At 39.6% G+C, this 18700-nt stretch overlaps 1 protein-coding gene across 1 annotated transcript in view; it reads right to left on the reverse strand.

Moving 5' to 3' along the window:
* LOC121516351 (glutamate receptor 3) overlaps window positions 1–18700 on the reverse strand; it is a 152759-nt gene that overhangs the window by 15874 nt on the left and 118185 nt on the right. The window contains exons 10-13 of the mRNA XM_041797597.1: window positions 17537–17743; window positions 13356–13729; window positions 12653–12851; window positions 365–612 (exon numbers count right to left, since the gene is read on the reverse strand). Of these exons, the coding sequence (XP_041653531.1) occupies window positions 365–612; window positions 12653–12851; window positions 13356–13729; window positions 17537–17743 (1028 nt within the window). The remainder of the gene's footprint in view (window positions 1–364; window positions 613–12652; window positions 12852–13355; window positions 13730–17536; window positions 17744–18700) is intronic.

The following is an 18700-nucleotide window of genomic DNA, read 5'->3' on the forward strand; positions in this document are numbered from 1 at the left end:
TAAATTAAAAGTGACAACACAACAGTCAGGTAGGACAGCATACGGGACAGAAGGAGAGATCGAAGGAGAGAGAAAAGCAACAATAAGAGAGACAAATATGAAATGACTCTTAGCTTTAGCCTTATTATCTGGATTTGATTCCCTGTGGTAGAAACTAGCATTTCTTATCACATATATAAAAAGACTGACACACTTAAACCTTTTCATCCTTTTTCATAGAAAGACATAATACCATTACCTTGATGTTCATAAAACAAAACAAGAAGAAGAAGAGGAAGAAGAGAAGAAAATGACAACAGGGGGACATCAGGGTAGGTGGAATACTATAACAACATGGACAATATTGTTATATTATTCCACCCACCTTAATGCTGAGCCTTTGGGCGTCGCCACACCGTAGCCTTTCGAGTCGAGGTTCCCGCCCACTTTCATGGTGTCGCACGGCTTCCGCTGCTCGATGTACTCGTTCATGGTGGACTCGAGGAGAAAGGCGAACTTGCCCTTTGACTTTCGTACCCGGGCTACGCCATCAGGTGTGGTCTTAACAAACACTGAGGGTTCCGCGGATTTCATGTATGACCACATCTTCTCATACACTGCTATTTTGGATCGCTGTGCAGGGAGAAAAGAAGGAATAGTTTAGAATTCAGAAAATCACACTCCATGAATGGAATTTGCTGGATTTTTGTGCTTAATGATCACTCATTTAAACTTGCACGGTGAAGTATTTATAGACATCTCAGGAAAAAGGCGGTGTGATATCTTTAAATACTTCCAGGAAATAAAGATGGTGGACTTTTACAAGATCATGAAGTACAAGAATTTACAAAATCCATTTTTCCTTTGAGCATTTATCCTTAACATAGATTTTCTTGAGGGTCAAATTCACTTTTGTAGACTTTTGTAGACTTTTTTATCAGTGAATTTCAGGTGGTGACACTTGACTCAAAAATTTGAAAAATGTTTTGCATGTGTTAGTGAATTTGAGCCTTTGCTTCTTATCTAACTTGTAAACTTATTACAGTCATTCATTTCAACAACCCTCAATGTAACATCTCCACTTTGACTCGGAGGCAGTGTGCATACGAAGCAGGAGGAGAGCACAAAAAGCGGGTTACACAGACACAAGACAACCCATCACAAAGTGACACAGATGAGCATTTTTCAAGCGCCTGAGGTCAGGCTTAGTGAGCCTGTAAAATCTGTGGGAGTTGAGCGCTATCTATAATAAGCATCAATTAAATTATTCAATGCCGCTGGATTTATTTTGGCATCGACATTTCACACTCTGAACAGATCCCAGTCCAAGCAGTGATGAGCCAGTTCCCGAGTGGCACTGTGTGTAGGCTACCACAGACGGGAACCCACATGAAAAATTTTCTGTCTTTTAGTGAAGGCCAGAGAAAGACTGAGCAGTTGGATTGGCTCTCCAGAGACAACTGAATCAAAATATCTGCTGTGAGCATGGAGTATGAACAAGCGACTGATACACCAACATCTGTCAGAGATACTTCCCTGTGGTGTTTGTTTACCTCACAAGGCCATGTGTCCTCAGTTTAGCTACAGTAATATTTTAATTGAAGCTGATTAAAACACACACTTAAAAGGGAATGATCATACACTTTATTGTTTTTATTAAGGTTAATGTCACTCATGAAGCAACAAGACTAAGAGACTTCAGAAGCAGCCCTGTGGCATCAGCATCAGCTTGAAGCTAAACATGCTAACATGCTCATAAAGATGGTCCAAACACAAATTACATCCAATTTCCAGAATTCACGTTGACAAAGACAATGCTAGGATGCTAACATGCAGAAGTAAATAATTTAACACTTTTAGCAAAAAATAACCATAGCAAATTCTGCTTCGCTGAAGAGCTGGATGAGAAAGTATGGCTGATGAAGCTTTAAATTTGACATTTTTAGTCACGCTTATGTGGCCTCAAGAAAACCAGAGCTTAACAATAGTAGTAGTGCACAAACGTACTTATAAAGGCAATGCTAACAAATAAAAACTGTTCACCCATTGGATGTTTAACCCTTTAATTAATATTATGAATCTATCACAGTCAATATAATTTGCCTTTTATGACCAAAAAAGAGTCTTCAATGTCAAACTGAAAACAGATCTCTACAAAACAATGTCAATTAAATAGAAATGTGTCATGTAATATGAGTGAGGGCATAAATATTCACCCCCTTCAATCAATATTTAGTAGATGCACCTTTGGCTGAAATCACAGCACTGAGTCTGTGTGGATAGGTCTCAGCCAGGCTTACACATCTGGACTCTGCAATTTTGTTCTATTCTTATCTGCAAAACTGCTCAAGCTCTGTCAGGTTACACCGGGATTGGGCGAACAGCCCTTTAATGTCCAGTCAACAATTTCTGTGTAGCTTTTGCTCTATGCTCTGGGTGACTGTCTTGCTGGAAAAAAAAAAAAGTTCTCCCTAGCTGTAGTTCTCTTGCAGACTGAATAAGATTGTCCCCCAGGATTTTCCTATATTTTGCCGCATTGATTTTATTCTCTATCTAAACAAACCTTCCAGGGCCAGATGCTGAGAAGCATCCCCACAGCATGATGCTACCACCCCTGTTTTTGTGGTGATGTGCAGTAACAAAGCATCTTGCATGGTGGCCAAAAAGCACCAATTTGGTCTCATCAGACGAAAGAACTTTTTTCCACTTGACCATACAGTCTCCCAAATGCCTTTTGCCAAACTCTAGTATAGATTTAATATGATTTTTCTTTAACTGTGGCTTTGCCACTCTCTGAAAAGGCTTCTACTGGTGAAGAACGGGGGGCAACAGTTGATTTATGTAGAGTCTCTCCCATCTCAGCTACTAAAGCTTGTAACTCCTTTTGAGTAGTCAAAGATGTCTTGGTGGCCTCTCTAAATAGTCTCCTTCTTGCAGTCACTCAGTTTGTAAGGACAGCCTGATCTAGGCAGATTTACACATGGGCCATATTCCTTTCATTTCTTGATGATGGATTTAACTGAACTCAGGGGGATGTTCAGTGCCTTGGATTTGTTTATGTATCCATCCCCTGACTTATACTTTTCAGTAACAGTTTCTCTGAGTTGCTTAGGGTGTTCTTTTGTCTTCATGGTGTAATGGCAGCCAGGAATACTGATTAACCAGTAGCTAATGGACTTTCCAGACAAAGATATCTTTATACAATCACTTGAGACACATTCATCACACTCATGTGATCCCTGTTTCACAAATTATGAGACTACTAGCACCAATTGGCTGATCCTCTGTTGAATTAGGTCAGTCACTTCAAAGGGGGTGAAAATGTATGCAGTCACTAAATTTAAATTACTTATTTATATTCAGTTGACATTACTTTGTTGAAAACTATTTTCACTTTGACATTAAAGAGGGGTTTTCTTTTGTAAAAAAAGCCTAATTATATTGACCATGATGGATTTATAATATACAGTGCTTGACAAATTTATTAGACCACCCTGACCCTAACCAAAGTAAGGTTTATGCCAAAGCTGTCCTAAATTAACAGCATTGGTAATTACCAAAATCATTTTTTATGTTTCTGCAATGGTTAATACACCAATATGTCGAAGCTCTTTAACCCAAATGATATTTTTAATGCTAAAATAGAATTATTATTGTTATCCATGAATTTTCAAATTTACTGATTACAAAAAAAAAAAAAAGAAAAACTAGTAAAGCGCATTCATATTTCTTGATTAATACATCAATTTATAGTTATTTACTTGAATTCCTGAATGGAAAAATGAGTTTTTGTGGTTGAAATTTGAGCCGGCTCAAATTTGGGTGAATTCAGTTTGAAATCCCTCATTCCCGTTCAAAATGGTAAACTGTGGAGAGCTCACTGAAAATGAAAGAGTCCGCATTAAAGCACTTCATGATGCTGGATGGTCTCTGAGGCAAATATGACAGGTGGTCTAATAAATTTGTCAAGCACTGTAAATAAAAGGATAAAACATCCAGAGGGTTGAATAGTTTTCATAGGCACTATACATGATGTTCCACTTCACTCAAGAACAGTTGTAGCTTATTCTACTAAACCAAACCAGTGGACTAATCAAAGAATAGATAAATAAATAGAATCAGATTAAGCTTTTTTGGTACACTGATGATATGTTATCATCAGTGGACAGCTTGCTAAATTGGCTGGATATGCTCATTAAGATCCTTAAATCTTCTTTTTGTTTTTGAGTTTTACACATACGACTTTACAGGAATCAGCATAAAGAGCCGTTGTGGCTGACATCCAGGAAAACTACTAAAAGTAGAGATCTTATGCTATAAAGCTCTGTTGTTTAAAGTTTTATTTGAAGTGCACTTGGGTGACTGCTTATAAATTCAGAGCTGTGTGGAAAGACATGGCCAAACATACTAATAAGTACGCAGACTCATCACTGTCCTAAATGGTAAAAGGCCCCTTTATAAAAGCAAATCCATCCCTAATGCACTTCTATTAATAAACAAAAGCCTTAACCTTGACCCAGTGAAAGTGCTTTACTGGCGTCATGTAGGCATATACAATTTGTTTGTGGGCATCTGTCACAGAGCATCAGGCTGAGGGTGAGATGAGATGAGACAGCAACCTAGCACAAATTAAAAGTCTGCATGATGAATGTGCTGCACTCAGATAAAAAGCCTTGAGGTTGGGACAACAGCTATTTTATTTTAATGCTAATACAATGGATAGGAGAGATGGGGGAGGACAGTCAGACTTGGATGTGACATTTTTGTTGACTATCTTATTAAATGTATCCAATTTGCAAGTGTCAGACCTCATGGAAAGGACACTAGTTTAGAGGACAATTTCCCCCCAAGACTCGGGGGCTCATCTGCTCGGTGGTGGGAAAGCTCCAGACACCTACTCAAATGAAGAGAAAAGAATGGATCTGGTCATTGATTACTGACGACAGAGTGTGCTGCCTCAGTGCTTTATGAAGTCAATTCATCAATATCAGAGCGGAGACGGAGTGCAACCAAAACCTAAATAGGCCGATTCCTTCGTAACTAAAGTCAGCAGCCAGATGCTTAAGGGGGATTCTGATAGAGAGAAGAAAAAACAACAAGGCACAGTGAGAAAGCCCAGCAGTGGAGGAGACATATTTGATTATTGACTGCTGGCATACAAATATGCATACTCGAAGAAAACAAGCGCACACATGCACACACACACTCCACATTAACACACCAAAGTGCATTGGAGGTCTCTGATCTCCTTTAAAATATAATCATTCACGTTCCAGTCTATGATGGTCATTTAAAATTCAATTATGCAATAATGGCTGCACAAGTCCATCATCAATGAACAGACACTTTGTTGAGCAATTAAATACTGCCATAAATACAGCTTTATACATGTGGATCTCCTTCACACCATATAATGGCCTTATTAGAAGATTCTACTATATTCTGAATGACCTAACAGGGAGTGGCTCCATTTGATAGCAAATACAGAAAGCCTTTGGCCCTCAATACTCCTCTTAAATATCTTCATATTAGCTGACAGCATTTATGATGTAGCCCTGTTTATAATGAAGTACCTAAACAGTGGATCTCAGCCAGTCCTCCTACCTAAGCGACACAGTTACATCATCTGTGTAGGTGTTCCTCCTGTGAATCTGTCTGAAGCTGTTACTTTCCTTCTTTCTTATAACAGAGATTGAGAAAAACTCTGCTCTGTTTATCTAAACTGTTGACCTAAGATGAAGAATAAAGGGAACAGGACTTGCCTTCAGCAAAAGAGAGAAGCCAGGGGAAAACTGGTGGCAGAGAGGCCTTCATATCACCACGTCTGAATCACATAAACAAAGCAGCACTCGGCTGCGCTAATGCATGCACATAATAATGAGGTTACTTAAAGGCAGGGGATGGCAATAATAGCTATCTGACATCTATCTTATTGTTTAGAACAGGGAAGCCTTTGTGCATTAAATTCATAGGGGCAGAGGAGATGTAGAACTGTCATTTTTTGATGGGTGATTTTTTTTCTGGCCAATGGTGGGCAGCAGAAACAAACTGAAAACACAAATGTAACAAAATATCAACTGTCATGATAGCAGAATCTGACCCCTAAATACATTCATCCATCCATTTTCTTTACCGCTTATCCCATTGGGGGTCACGGAGGGGATGGAGCCTATCCCAGATGTCATTGGGCGAGAGGCGGGGTACACCCTGGACTGGTCGCCAGTCAATCGCAGGGCTGACGTAGAGAGACAGACAACCAGGCACGCTCACATACACACCAACGGCCAGTTTATCATTACCAATTGTTTTTGGTGGTGGGAGGAAGCTGGAGTAACCAGGGAGAAACCAAGCATGCACAAGGAGAACATGCAAACTTTGCACAGAAAGGCCCTGACCGGGAAGCGAACCAGGGACCTTCTTGCTGTGATGCAACAGTGCTAACTGCTGCACCGCCATGCAGCCCCCACCTTAACACAACTCTGGTAATAAAATAAAATAAAATTCTTATAAAAATTGTTCACATATGTGTATATATATATATATATCCTTTTTCTTACCATGGCAACAAAAATGACATCTCAAGACCTAAGAGCGGTTGATTGGGTTAACTTTGATTTCCTGCCTGAACAATAGAAAGGGCACTGATCATATAGCAAAATTATATGCACAGTTAATAGCTGTGAAAGGTAACATAAGCAAAAACGGACAATAATGAAGACCCTTTTTGCAAATTGCAGTCTCTCTCCTCTGCTCTCTGTCTGCAACAAGGACAAATTCCATGATGGGTTAGCCTAAAGCCAACAAAGTGAGTAGTACATTATGTAATGCACTGAAAAGGAGAATAGCTGGATGAACTTAAAAATGACTTAAAGTGGTACCACACAACTGAATTAAGTTTTTCCCAACTCAAATTAACAAGTTTTACCAACACAGTTCCTCTGAGTCAAATGTATTTGCTTTAAAGTTAAATCAATTCAATTTTACTTGAACATTTATGTTGGATTAACTTAACTTTTTTTCAGTTAAACTACACAGTTGAAACTTCTAACATGCAAATATTCTGTTTAAATCCAAGCCAAAACAACATGTTGAACTATTTTTCTTAAAGCTTTATATTCTTCATCCACTGCAATTTTCCCTTATTTCTATCACATATTTTAATCTTGGACATTTATAACACTCAGAGTCAGCCAACTTAAGTGACTGCAAGTGAAGATAACTGAAAGGTGCACACTGAACCAGTAAGCCCTCTTCCATCATATTTAGTATGACATCCATACCGTATTGTGATTGCTCCCCATAGACAGGACTTCCCTAACTGAGTCAGTAACTTCACTCATGGTGCAAATGTGTCTAATGCCCAAAGGCATTCTGGGGAACTCTAATTTTTAAATAATTCAAGTACAATTACAAAAGATATTTTAAGTGATTGAATACTGTTAATTTAAAACTAAAAAATCATTCTATTACCTTAGAAAAATAATGTTCTGGGAAAATATTTGGGATTTTTATGAGCATAGGGTTCTTGGTCACTTGAATTTTGAATATTAATGTCAATGTGATATTTCAGATTTTTACATTTGATAAATTTTCAAACATTTGTAAAATTCAGTTTTCAATTATCATGATGAGTGTAGACTAATAAGAGTAAATTTTTTTTTCGACTGTAGCATCAGGCTGCAACATCAGCTAAATGAAAAACTGAAGGGGGTCTGAATACTTTCTGAATGCACTGTAAATGCATTTTTTCCTTCACTAGGCTGAGATGTATAGTTTTTACCAAAAAAGTGAAAGCCTTTAGACTCCTCTGTGATGCACTGAATAATTAAAAATCAAGTACATCTGCATATTAAAAGATCTTGTTTTTCTAAAAGTCTTCAACAATGTTGTTAAAGTCAAAAGAAGTCAAAGTCAAAGAAACTGCCCTCTTCATTTTAGACAACCTCTTAATCTGTATTGATCCAGAGCCGTGCAGTATTTCCATGCCTCTGTCCACTAACCCCTCGGCCTGCAGCATGTTTCTTATTTTACTTGCTGTCACAGGCTGCTTTGGTTATCCTGTTGCTTTGCCACTTATATACCTAAAAACCATCTCCAAACACATAGGCACTGCATCCTCTTCTTCTTAACCCTCCCCTTACTTGGTGGACATCACCACTTTCCCTCCAATTCCCCATAAGTCAGGCCTACCTGTATCTTAACTATGCAGAAATGAAAGTTGAAGCTCTGGGGGAGTACTTTGTCATTGAAGTGGCACATGCTGCGCCCTGCATACCAAACACTCGTCTTTGATGCCTGTAGCTGGACTCCAATAGCTGCTCCCGTGCCTTCTGTTGCTGCTCATCTGAAGTTCGACAAGGCCCTCCGAGGACAGCACATTCCCTCTGAGGTTGCGACTATCTTGCTTTAGTCTATCATCGCTTTTGTCAGCTTTCTCTTTTATGCAAACAGCCTCTAATCTTTATAGGAGCCTCCCCTTCACTCAGCGCTGAACTGAACCACATAGTGACAAGAGCCGGGGGAATTGTGGAACAATGTGCTGCATATGATTGCAGGGCGACCTAAAGATTTCTTGCATAAATATCTTTATGTAACTCTGCTCTGCATAAAAAAGCTACATATTAATCACTGTGCTGGACCATGATGAAGCTATAGTGTCCATGCCACAATAGCTGAGACGTGAAATTGATTTTCATGCTTAGGAATATGCTTTGGTGAGTGAACTCAAGCTGTTGCTCCCGCCTTCCGCACACCTGCACATCAGCAAGATGCATGATGTTTTCCATGGGTAATGTATTATCTTTTGAGGAGAACCAAAAACAGTGCTGTGTCTCATTTCTCTGTGCAATTATCATTCTTTCATTGTTACGCTGTTTAATGAGGTGCATGATGGGACCGCAGTGTGGTTGTCTTTGATGGTCTCACCCTGGTCTTTACACATAATTAAACAGCCACATCAGTCCATTTTATCATCTCAGCCATTATCATCACCCGGCATCTCCTTCAACGTAAATTTCTAAACGTAAGTGAGCCAAGCCGTTTGATGGGATAAAATCCTCATCAAGAGGATAAACACGGCCCTGATGGCCCAACTCATCATTTTCACTCATCACCCCCAAATATAAATACTCAAACAGGTCTGTGAAGGAGTTGAAATAACAAAACAAACCACACTGGTGCTGCAGATCACGACAGCTGCCATGTTCAGGGAGAGCGGCACAAAGCTTGAAGCTACCCAGCGTTGTCTCAAGGTAAAACAGACAGACAGAGGAGCAGAATGCACCCAAACAGTCAGGGTAGTCTGAGGGAAGAGGAGCCAAGTGTCGGCTGAGTCGCCCTGCCAAGCGCCTAGAGCCACTCAGGCTCTCAGTGGGCACGTCGACACGCTCCCAGGCCAGCTGTCCTACTTGGTTGTGAGAAGCAGAAGGGAGACTTTCAGGGGGATCTACTCTGACTCTTCTTCTTTTTAAAAATGTTCTCTACAGCTTCTTCTCACTTCCACTGCAAATGAAGACACTTGGGGTAAAGTGAAAAGTGTTGCTGTCAGGTAATAAGTCCACACTGTCAGTTCACAAGTAGCTGCATAAAAAGTCAACCTTATACCACAGAGGAAGGTGAGATGACTTAAAAACATGAAAACGGGCAAAATAATTTCTTTAGCCAAACTCATTGCACGGTGTCTTTATTTCTGCTTGGAAAGTTAGCATGTCCATATTGTAAAACATACACTCTCCTCCAAAAGTGTGTCAGCTTTCAGCTCAACATTTCAGCTTTTATTTCCAGGTCTTTACTTCTGGATCTGATGCACAACTTAGAAAATAGCACCTTCTGTGTGAACCCACCCATTTTTCATGTGAGCAAAAGTATTGGAACATGCTACTGGCAGGTATGTTTTGTTGCCAGGTGTGTCCTATTACATTGATAATAAATAGAGCTGAATGTCTACGCTCAGTTTCAGATTTGGGGTTTGCCTGTGCAGACTGCATTTATAGTTGAGAGGTGTAAACAACATAAAAACCAGAAAGCTGTCTATGGATGAAAAACAAGCAATGAGAGAAGATGGAAAATCAATCAGAGCCATTGCACAAACACTGGCCATAGCCAGCACAACCATCTGGAATGTCCTAGAGAAGAAAGAAACCACTGGTGTAGTCAGTAATAGCTGCTGAGCAGGTAGACTGAGGAAAACATCATCATTAGTTGACGACAGATATATTGTGAGAGCTGTAAAGAAAGACCCTAAAACAACTGTTAGTGACATCAGCAACAACCTCCAGAGGGCAGGCGTGAAGGTATTACTATGTACTGTTGGCAGAAGACTTCATGAACAAAGTACAGAGGCTACACTAGAAGATGCAAACCAATCATTGGCAAGAAGAACAGGAAGGCCATGCTGGAATTTGCCAAAAAGTGCAGAGACCACCCTCAAAAATTCTGGGACAAAGTTTTATGGACAACGAGTCAAAGACGGACCTTTACCAAAGTGATGGAAAGGCTGAAATTTGGAGAAATGATCTGCTCATGATCCCAAACATACAGGCTCATCTGTGAAACACAGTGGAGGTAATGTCATGACTTGGGCTCGCATGGCTTCTACTGGAATGGGCTAATTAATCTTCATTGATGATGTAACACGATGGTCGTAGAAATGAACTCAGAAGTCCACTGAAACATTTTGTCTGACAATTTAAGGAAAGATGCAACCAAACTGATTGGGAGATCCTTCATCATGCAGCAAGATAATGACCCAAAACACACTGGCAAAACAACAAAGAAGTTCATCAGGGGCAAGAAGAGGAAGGTTTTAGACTGGCCAAGTCAATCTCCAGACTTGAACCCTATAGAGCATGCAATTTGATCGCTATTTGTTCCAATACTTTTGCTCACATAAAAAATGAGTGTGTACTTTACAAATAAAGCTATCTTTTAAGTTGTGTGTCAGATCCAAATGTCAGTACCTGGAAATAAAAGCCAAAATGTTGATCTCTTGTCCCATATACATTTTTGATGTTTTCAGTAAAGAGCAAAAATAAAGAATTGGCCTCACTGCTCCAATACTTTTGGAGGGAAGTGTAACTAAGTTTGCTCAGGCAGCTCTGTAAGATAAACCAGGTGAAATCATTAAATATTTAAAGTTTTCGAGGGGTGGCAGAGATGATGACATATGCCTCGTTTGAACCATCACACTTGATTTAAAATTTCCAGCTGGTTGATGCCGTATGCGTCTAATTAGGCCTGAATGTATTTCCACAGAAACAGATCTGAAATAGAACTTTAACTCCTATTAATCAGTGTGTTTTTGGGCTTGTCAGCCCAGTGCAGCTTTAATTAAAAATCTCTTGAAATGGCAGTTCACACATGTCATTTCCAATTTGAAGACTTAGGGGATGTAACTAGGACACTCATTATGCAGAGGACAGGAAAAGTGCGACCACCTCTTGGATTTTCTTACTGGAGGCAGTCCTGGAAACCTAATCTGTAATTGGCATCCATCGTATCAGCAGCACAAATACAGATACTGTATATACACCACATCCTCTTTCCTGATGAAAGGTGCAGTAATGACAGGCTGAATACAGAGAATAAAGTGTTGCTGTCGTGTATGACGGGCCGTGTTTCCTAGGATATACCTTCTTCAGAGTGTGCAGCTTTAAACAAAACCCTTTGAAGTCTAGAGACTCTATCTTGTCCTTTTGTCATTAAAAACATGGATTTGATTTAGCATTTGTTGTTCTGAACAATCCAACCCAGGGGTAATACAAATGAATAGCTCTTTCTGCCAACAGGCTGCAGCTGTGAAACATATGAATTGTTCCTCTCCTGCTGATGAGTAATGAGGGAGCGTAAGATAAAAGACTGTCATATTGCCTTCTCGTCATCACAGAGAGAGAGATAGAGTGCTATTTCATTAATTCCTTTTCTACTTATTGCTCTGCAAATGCAAAGGATTGGACTGCCAAAGCTGCTGCGCCACAAGCCAAGACATCTATGAATGTATCAGCAGAAGGTGGATCTCCTTTAAGATATACAGCGCTCTTTAACTCCAGCATAGAGAGCATGTGGCTGCCTTTCAGATACTAATACACTCTTGCTTCAGATTTTAGTTAATTTATAGCTTAATTGCCAGGCAAGTCCCTCACGCCGACAGACATATTGCTTATTCCATCTGAACTGTCTTTCAGACCGCGCTGTTTGACCTGCAGGGCTCTTCTTCATCAGGTCCAATTTGCCAGCCATGGCCGGCTGGCTAATTATATTTCATGAGCTGACCCTTCAAAGTTTCAGCCTGATGTGGCTGCTTTGATTAGCCTCCTGTTTTTATCACCTCTGAGTCTTCGATGTTGTTATCACACTTTCTGCTGACAGCCCCGGTGCCTCAAGGTTGCACGCCGCAGTACTGCCGCATAAATTTCACGTCGGTGTCATCAGAGTTCAAGAACTGCTTCTCTGTCAACATGCCTCATTTGGAGCAATCTTGCGCGGGTCAAGAGAGCCGCACTGAAGGTACAAAATGGAGAAGCTGCAAGGAGGAGTTTACCAAGGACATTTGCACAAAGTAGTATTTATGATGAAGTGAGCCTGAGTGCAAACATGGTCCTCGGCATGTTTTGCCATTTAAGCTAAGAGCAAAGTTAACCCAGACTGATTTGTAAGGTGCTCCTCTTCTACTCACCCTAAAAAACTCCTTTGTGGAGCCTGAGTCCAGAGTGCCGTATGCTATCTCTGTCTGCTTGGCTAAGTCTTCGGCACTTTCTATAGGAGAGACCATCCTCTCCACTGTGAGGAAGGCAGCCAGGTTGGCTGTGTAGGAGGAGATGATGATGAGGGTGAAGAACCACCACACGCCGCCAACGATGCGCCCTGATAGAGACCTGTGAGAGGGGGGTTGATGACAGGGAAACACGGAGTGTAATTACACAGTGGCATGTGGTGCCTATCAGCATGCTGAGATCTACCACTTGTGTTCAATGTACCTAATTTAATCAGTCATCAGAATTCTTGTGTAAATCAACCTGATACTGCGACACATTTTTTACAGCACATTTCCAGAGGAGAGTAGAACATGTTGTTTAAATGGGCTCCATTCTAAGTCTTTAATTGGCTCTCAAACACGGTCAAAGTTCAGTTCATAGCCTGGAGAAAGTATTGATTAAACCATTTTGGTGATGATAGTTTCAGTGCGGAAACTGACAAACTCAATTATACACATAATAGCTGCAATAAATACGAAATAGGCTTAGCGTTGATTAATGAGCACCTAAAGGAAAGGAAAATTGTACTTATTAAGAGTACATCCCATCACCTGCAGCTTAAAATTCATGCAGTTAATTTCTGTTCTTTGGTGTCCACTAGTAGTGCTACTGGAGCTGACCCACCTTGGGGAGATGTCACAGCCTTGCTGCATGAAAGCCCCCAGTGAGAACCAGAGGGAATTGAAGATGCCAAAGTCATTGGGCGGATCAGGAGGCGTCTGAGGGTCTTTGGTCTCGTCCTGTTCTTCCAGGTTCCACTCGTATGGACTGAAACGACTGACCAGGAACAGGACCACGCTCACCCCAATATAGGCAAACACTATACACATCCAGATCTCATAGGCCAGCGGATCCAGGAAGGAGAACACACCAGGCTTGGACTTTTGTGGCTTCTTTATCATAATGGAGATGCCCAAGCTCATAAAGGGCTTGGAAAAGTCTATCACCTCCTCTCGAACCAGAGTAATGGTGAGAGGTGCAACAGCTATATCTGCTCTCTGGAAACAGGGACATGCACAGCGAGCGTTAGTCATGACCTGGTCGCTTTAAATGTGTGAATGACTGGAGCTGGACAGGCAGATAAAAACATTGTTATCACATTTTATGCATAATTTAAGGAAATAAAGCAGGCTGAAAAGCATGCACAACAGGATCTGTTATAACCTGGGATCTCTGCAAAGTAATTTCAGGCTTCGTGAATCAGAAATTCAACCACACTGAGAGGTGAGGAAGGAGTAAAAGCTCCCGATGCTGCTGCAAGACTTAAAGAGAGACAGCTTGGAAAACATCCACATCCGGCAGATGGGTGTTTGAGTCATGTTCTACCAAATGCTTCCTTAATCAGGACCCAAGGAGACAACTGAGGCGGAAAACTTTTCAATTGTACAATCCCTTAAAAGAGGCAATTTTATACCCCATTTTGCTCCAAGACTCTGGCTGTTTCAATAATTGAGCTGTTTCATTAAAATTGCATAATGAAAGAAAGTAGAGACTTGTCTGACGTCTTTATAACAAGTGTGAATTTGTCATTAAAATGTCTGCAATTGAAACTGCAGAATCTACTGTGAAAAAGGTTGCTGTACACAAAAGAGCAGCCAACTTTTTCACGTGGCTTTCAGTTGGCTGGATTTCCCAAACCGAGTTTTTCTCTGGTGTTAGCTTTATTTGCCTGATTTTCCAAGCTGTTTCTCTTTATCTTCCTCCCTTTGCTCTGCAGCTTCAATCACATTATGCTATCAAAACACAGCCATGGAGGTGGTGCTGCCCTTTTTCGAAATCACAATGGGATTCTTTGTAAAGGCAGAAGAAAATAATTAATCACATTAGACAGTGTTACTGCAGCTCGCGTGTGTGATTAATTAAATAACTGCTCCTCTTCAAAGCAGGCGCTCCGTGAAGGACAATTCTTTGTATTGTCTCTTTTTTATGTCGAAATGGAGGAAAAAAAAGATTGGTTTGAAGCGGCACGAGGCTGAAAGTGTTTCTTACAAGGTCAAACTGGGTGTGACACAAATAGACCCAATAAACATGACTGTTTTCTTTAGCCTGTCAACACAACAATGTGGAGGGCTATAACCATTTAATCCTGGTGCACGCGTAAGCAGCACTCAATCAATGGCGAGGGAAACAAAGCAATAAAGCGCAGCCTCGGGCCTAACCTTTAAAAGACAACTAAAATCAAATTAATTTACTGGTCAAAAGGTCAAAATGTACAAAACTATTAGTCTCGGCCCACCTGCTGTAAAATTACAAGCTTGGAAAGACTTGACAAGCGATGCGATGGGGATATTTTTCCACCTTCCATCTGCTGGGAGTGGACTTTTCCCATTTGAAAGATAATTTGGTGGCGGTAACGCATCAAACTGAGCAATCTCTCAGGCTGATAGTTGGGAAATTGAACAGATGAGGAGACCTAACCCTCATGCATTTTGTATTTGCCCCCCCTGTTCAATGATTGTGGGAAGAAAGGTAAGGGGGGAAGAGAATAGGATGGCGGGCATCATTAAGGAGTGCTCGAGAGCCTGAGTTCTACGGTGGCCTGGAAGTGCAAAAGCCTACAGAATGACAAAGTCTGAAACATTTTTACAAAGCTTGACACAAATTTACATCAAGCAAAACATTTTTACAAAAAAAAAAATATATATATATACAAAACAAATATGCAAAAAATCCGATAGAAAATTACAACTTCGGAAAAATGAATTTAAAATAATAAATTTACAAATTTACAATTTTAACAACTGTTGGAAGAAATTAACAACCAATATCTAACAAAGAGGATATGCACTTAATGCCGGAAGTGAGCAACTTTCAAGATTTATTAAAGAGTTTCAGACTTTGTAAGTGTAAGTGTTTTCTCATTTGTAAAAGTGTGTTGTTTTAATATAAAATAGTTTGAAGAAATGTTAAAATGTTTTCTTAATGCAAATTTGTTTCAAGTTTTAAAAAGTGTTTCAGACGTTGTAATTTATATCAGAAATTCTTTACTTATTTCAAGTTCTGCAAGTTTTTTTAGACTTTGTAATTTTGTTATGGAATTTGTAATTTCTTAAAAGTTTTGTAAAAGTATTTCAGACTTCGAAGTTTTGTATCAGACTTTGCAGAATTTTTCAAAGTATTGTCAAATGTTTTAGACTTTTAGACTAGTAAATTTGTTTTGTACAATATAAATTTGTTTCATTATCTTCGTTTTGCTAATGTAAATTTGTTTTATGTAAAATAAAATGTTTTTGTTAATGTAATTTGTTTTAAGCTTTGGAAAAGTGTTTCAGGCTTTCTAAATTTTATATTAGACTTTTTAAATCTGTTTCAAGACAGTACATTTGCTTAATGAAATGTTAAAATATTTTTGTTGATGAAATTTATTTATAGCTTTGTTAAAGTGTTTAAGACTGTCATTTTGTCCAGACATTGTAAATTTGTTGCACGTTTTCTTCAATTTTCAGACTTTGTAAATTTGTATTGGACCAAGTCATTTCATTAAAGTTTTGTAATTGTGTTTCAGATGGGATTTTGTATCCAACTTTGTAAATTTGTTTCAAGTTTTGTGAAGGTGTTTCGGACTGATTTTGTATCAGACTTTGTAGAATTGTTTCAGGTTTTATAAAAAATGTTCCAGACTTTGTAATTTAGTCTTGGAGTTTCTGTCAGTTTATTTGTAAAATTTTAAATTTTTTCTTCATTTTAGTTTTGCTAATGTAAATTTGTTTTATGAAATGTAAAAGACATTTTTGTTAATAAACTTTATTTCAAGTTTTTTGTGCATGTATTTAGTAAAATGTACATTTGTTTATCATTTGTGTTTTACTGATGTAAATTTGTTTTATGAAATGAAAAAATGTTTTTGTTAATGTAACTTGTTTTAAGCTTTGTAAAAGTGTTTCAGACTTTGTCATTCAATATTGGACTTTGTAAATTTGTTAGAAGTTTCATAAAAGTATTTTAAACTTTGTAATTTTGTAAAGCACTTTCAGGCCACCACAGTAACTGCCATTACATTTAGCAGGATGCTTAACTTAGCACAAAGAATTAACAATAAATTCATTGATTTCCTGTATTTCATAAAATGTTTCATTCTTCCTCAATTCTTTGTATAGTTTCCAATTTTTTAAATGTTTATTTTTGCATTTTATTAAGTATTTTTTTGTTTCATTGAAATGTTATTATAGATGACCTTCAGGACCACCATAGAGCGCAGCACTCCATCAGATGTAAAACATGGCGTGACCCTTCCCTAATGTGAGCGCTTCAACATTCATAGAGCACCACACATATGGATCTTGTTGTTTCAAAACCGCAAGCCCCCACTGAGCTGTTGATTCTAAGGCCGATTTTCTCAGCTGTGAATTTACAACGTGGCATATTCATCATACACATCAAACATTGAACATAATTACACAATCACTTCAAAGGCGTACAATCTTTCATTCATCAAAGTGATTACAGTATGTTTGCCATATGGACTCATTGTTTTCATGTACCTACCTCTGTTTGGACTGTAAGAGAGAGAGAGTTTTCTAGGCTAAGCAAAGAAGGATTAATTGCAATGAACAGCACTGAGAAATGATTTCATTTTCTCCGTCTCAAGATGATCACCAACCCCCTCCCCCAAATGCTTGAGGCTGCATTCGACAGATTCACTCACAGCTGAGACAGACAGCTTTAGACTTTGAACTTGGGCAAAAGCTGATGAGCTCATATCGGGTTGGTGATAACCTTAAGACAGAAAAATGAGATCTCCTCTCATGTTGAAGTTCCTTGCAAACTGTCATGTAATCAGCGAAATCGAGGCTCCCAGTACTCACCCCATAGACCAGTTCACCCACCATCCCGTTCCACGTCTTGGTCTCGGGGTCTCGGGCTCCGTACTTCCCATCCATTACTATAGACAGTTTGTACTTAATTCCAACATGTTTGGCAATCTCAGATGCTAAATCGACGCAGTAGCCTTCATATCTTTCATTCCCCTCCAGATGCATATAATTTTTCTTGTACATCACATAAGGAGCTTCCTGTTGATTCAAACACACGCTGGTTTATTCACCCCCATGCCCTGGCACACACATTCAGCTACACATATGCTAACATGCTCTACATGTGCCCGTGCGCTCTTTCACACACACTCCCACATGAGCATACACCCGAAGAGATTAAAAACATTATAAGCTGCAGTGATCACATCCATGCAGTCATGCAGATGACGCCCTGTGAATGCACACAGAAACACTGATAACAGCAGCGAGATCATGAGGTCGCACTGCTTTCATCAAGCATGGCAGCCAGCAGACACCAAGCACCAATGCACCCAACCCATCAGAGCCAAAGGGTGCAACTTTGCAGCACGAAAAATGAAGGGTAAAGCCGAGGGAGAGCAAAGTTTTTAACGTTTGTAGGAGAAAGACAGGAGGCCGGAATGAGTTTTAACAGGGTTGGGAGTCATTGGTGAGCAAGGTGTGGGTCAGCTCAGAGGTGGGTGGGGATGGGAATGGGAGGATGGGTGTCATAAGTAAATGCCAGTGACAGGAGAGGGATCAGATAGTGCCCAGAGTTTCTCAAGCACCAATGCGCAATTAAAGGCTGCTTCATTCCAGGGTAGAAAAAAAAGAGTAGAGAGCTGTTATTCCCTACCAAACAAATGCAAAAGAAAGAAAAAAGATTCTCCATAAATAAAATAATTACATAAGGAGAGCAGGAGCGTGCTAGTTTCCCTCTCCTTTTTCCGGTGCAGCTCGTCTTTTCTCTTACTGAGCACATCATCATTAACAAACAATAGGACCGCTCAGGAGAGCAGGCATTGTCATTACAGCCACATACAATTAGAGTGCAAGTAGGAGAGCAATGGTTTGTTTGTTCTGTGCTGAACGTATCCCCTCACCTCCAATCCGCTGAGTGTTTTCCCTCCTGTTAACACGTGTTTACCTCCTGACTGTACTTCTCATCTCAACATGTTAAACGTTTCCTCTTGATAT

This window comes from Cheilinus undulatus, linkage group 10, assembly GCF_018320785.1.
Source record: "Cheilinus undulatus linkage group 10, ASM1832078v1, whole genome shotgun sequence".
Classification (NCBI taxonomy): domain Eukaryota; kingdom Metazoa; phylum Chordata; class Actinopteri; order Labriformes; family Labridae; genus Cheilinus; species Cheilinus undulatus.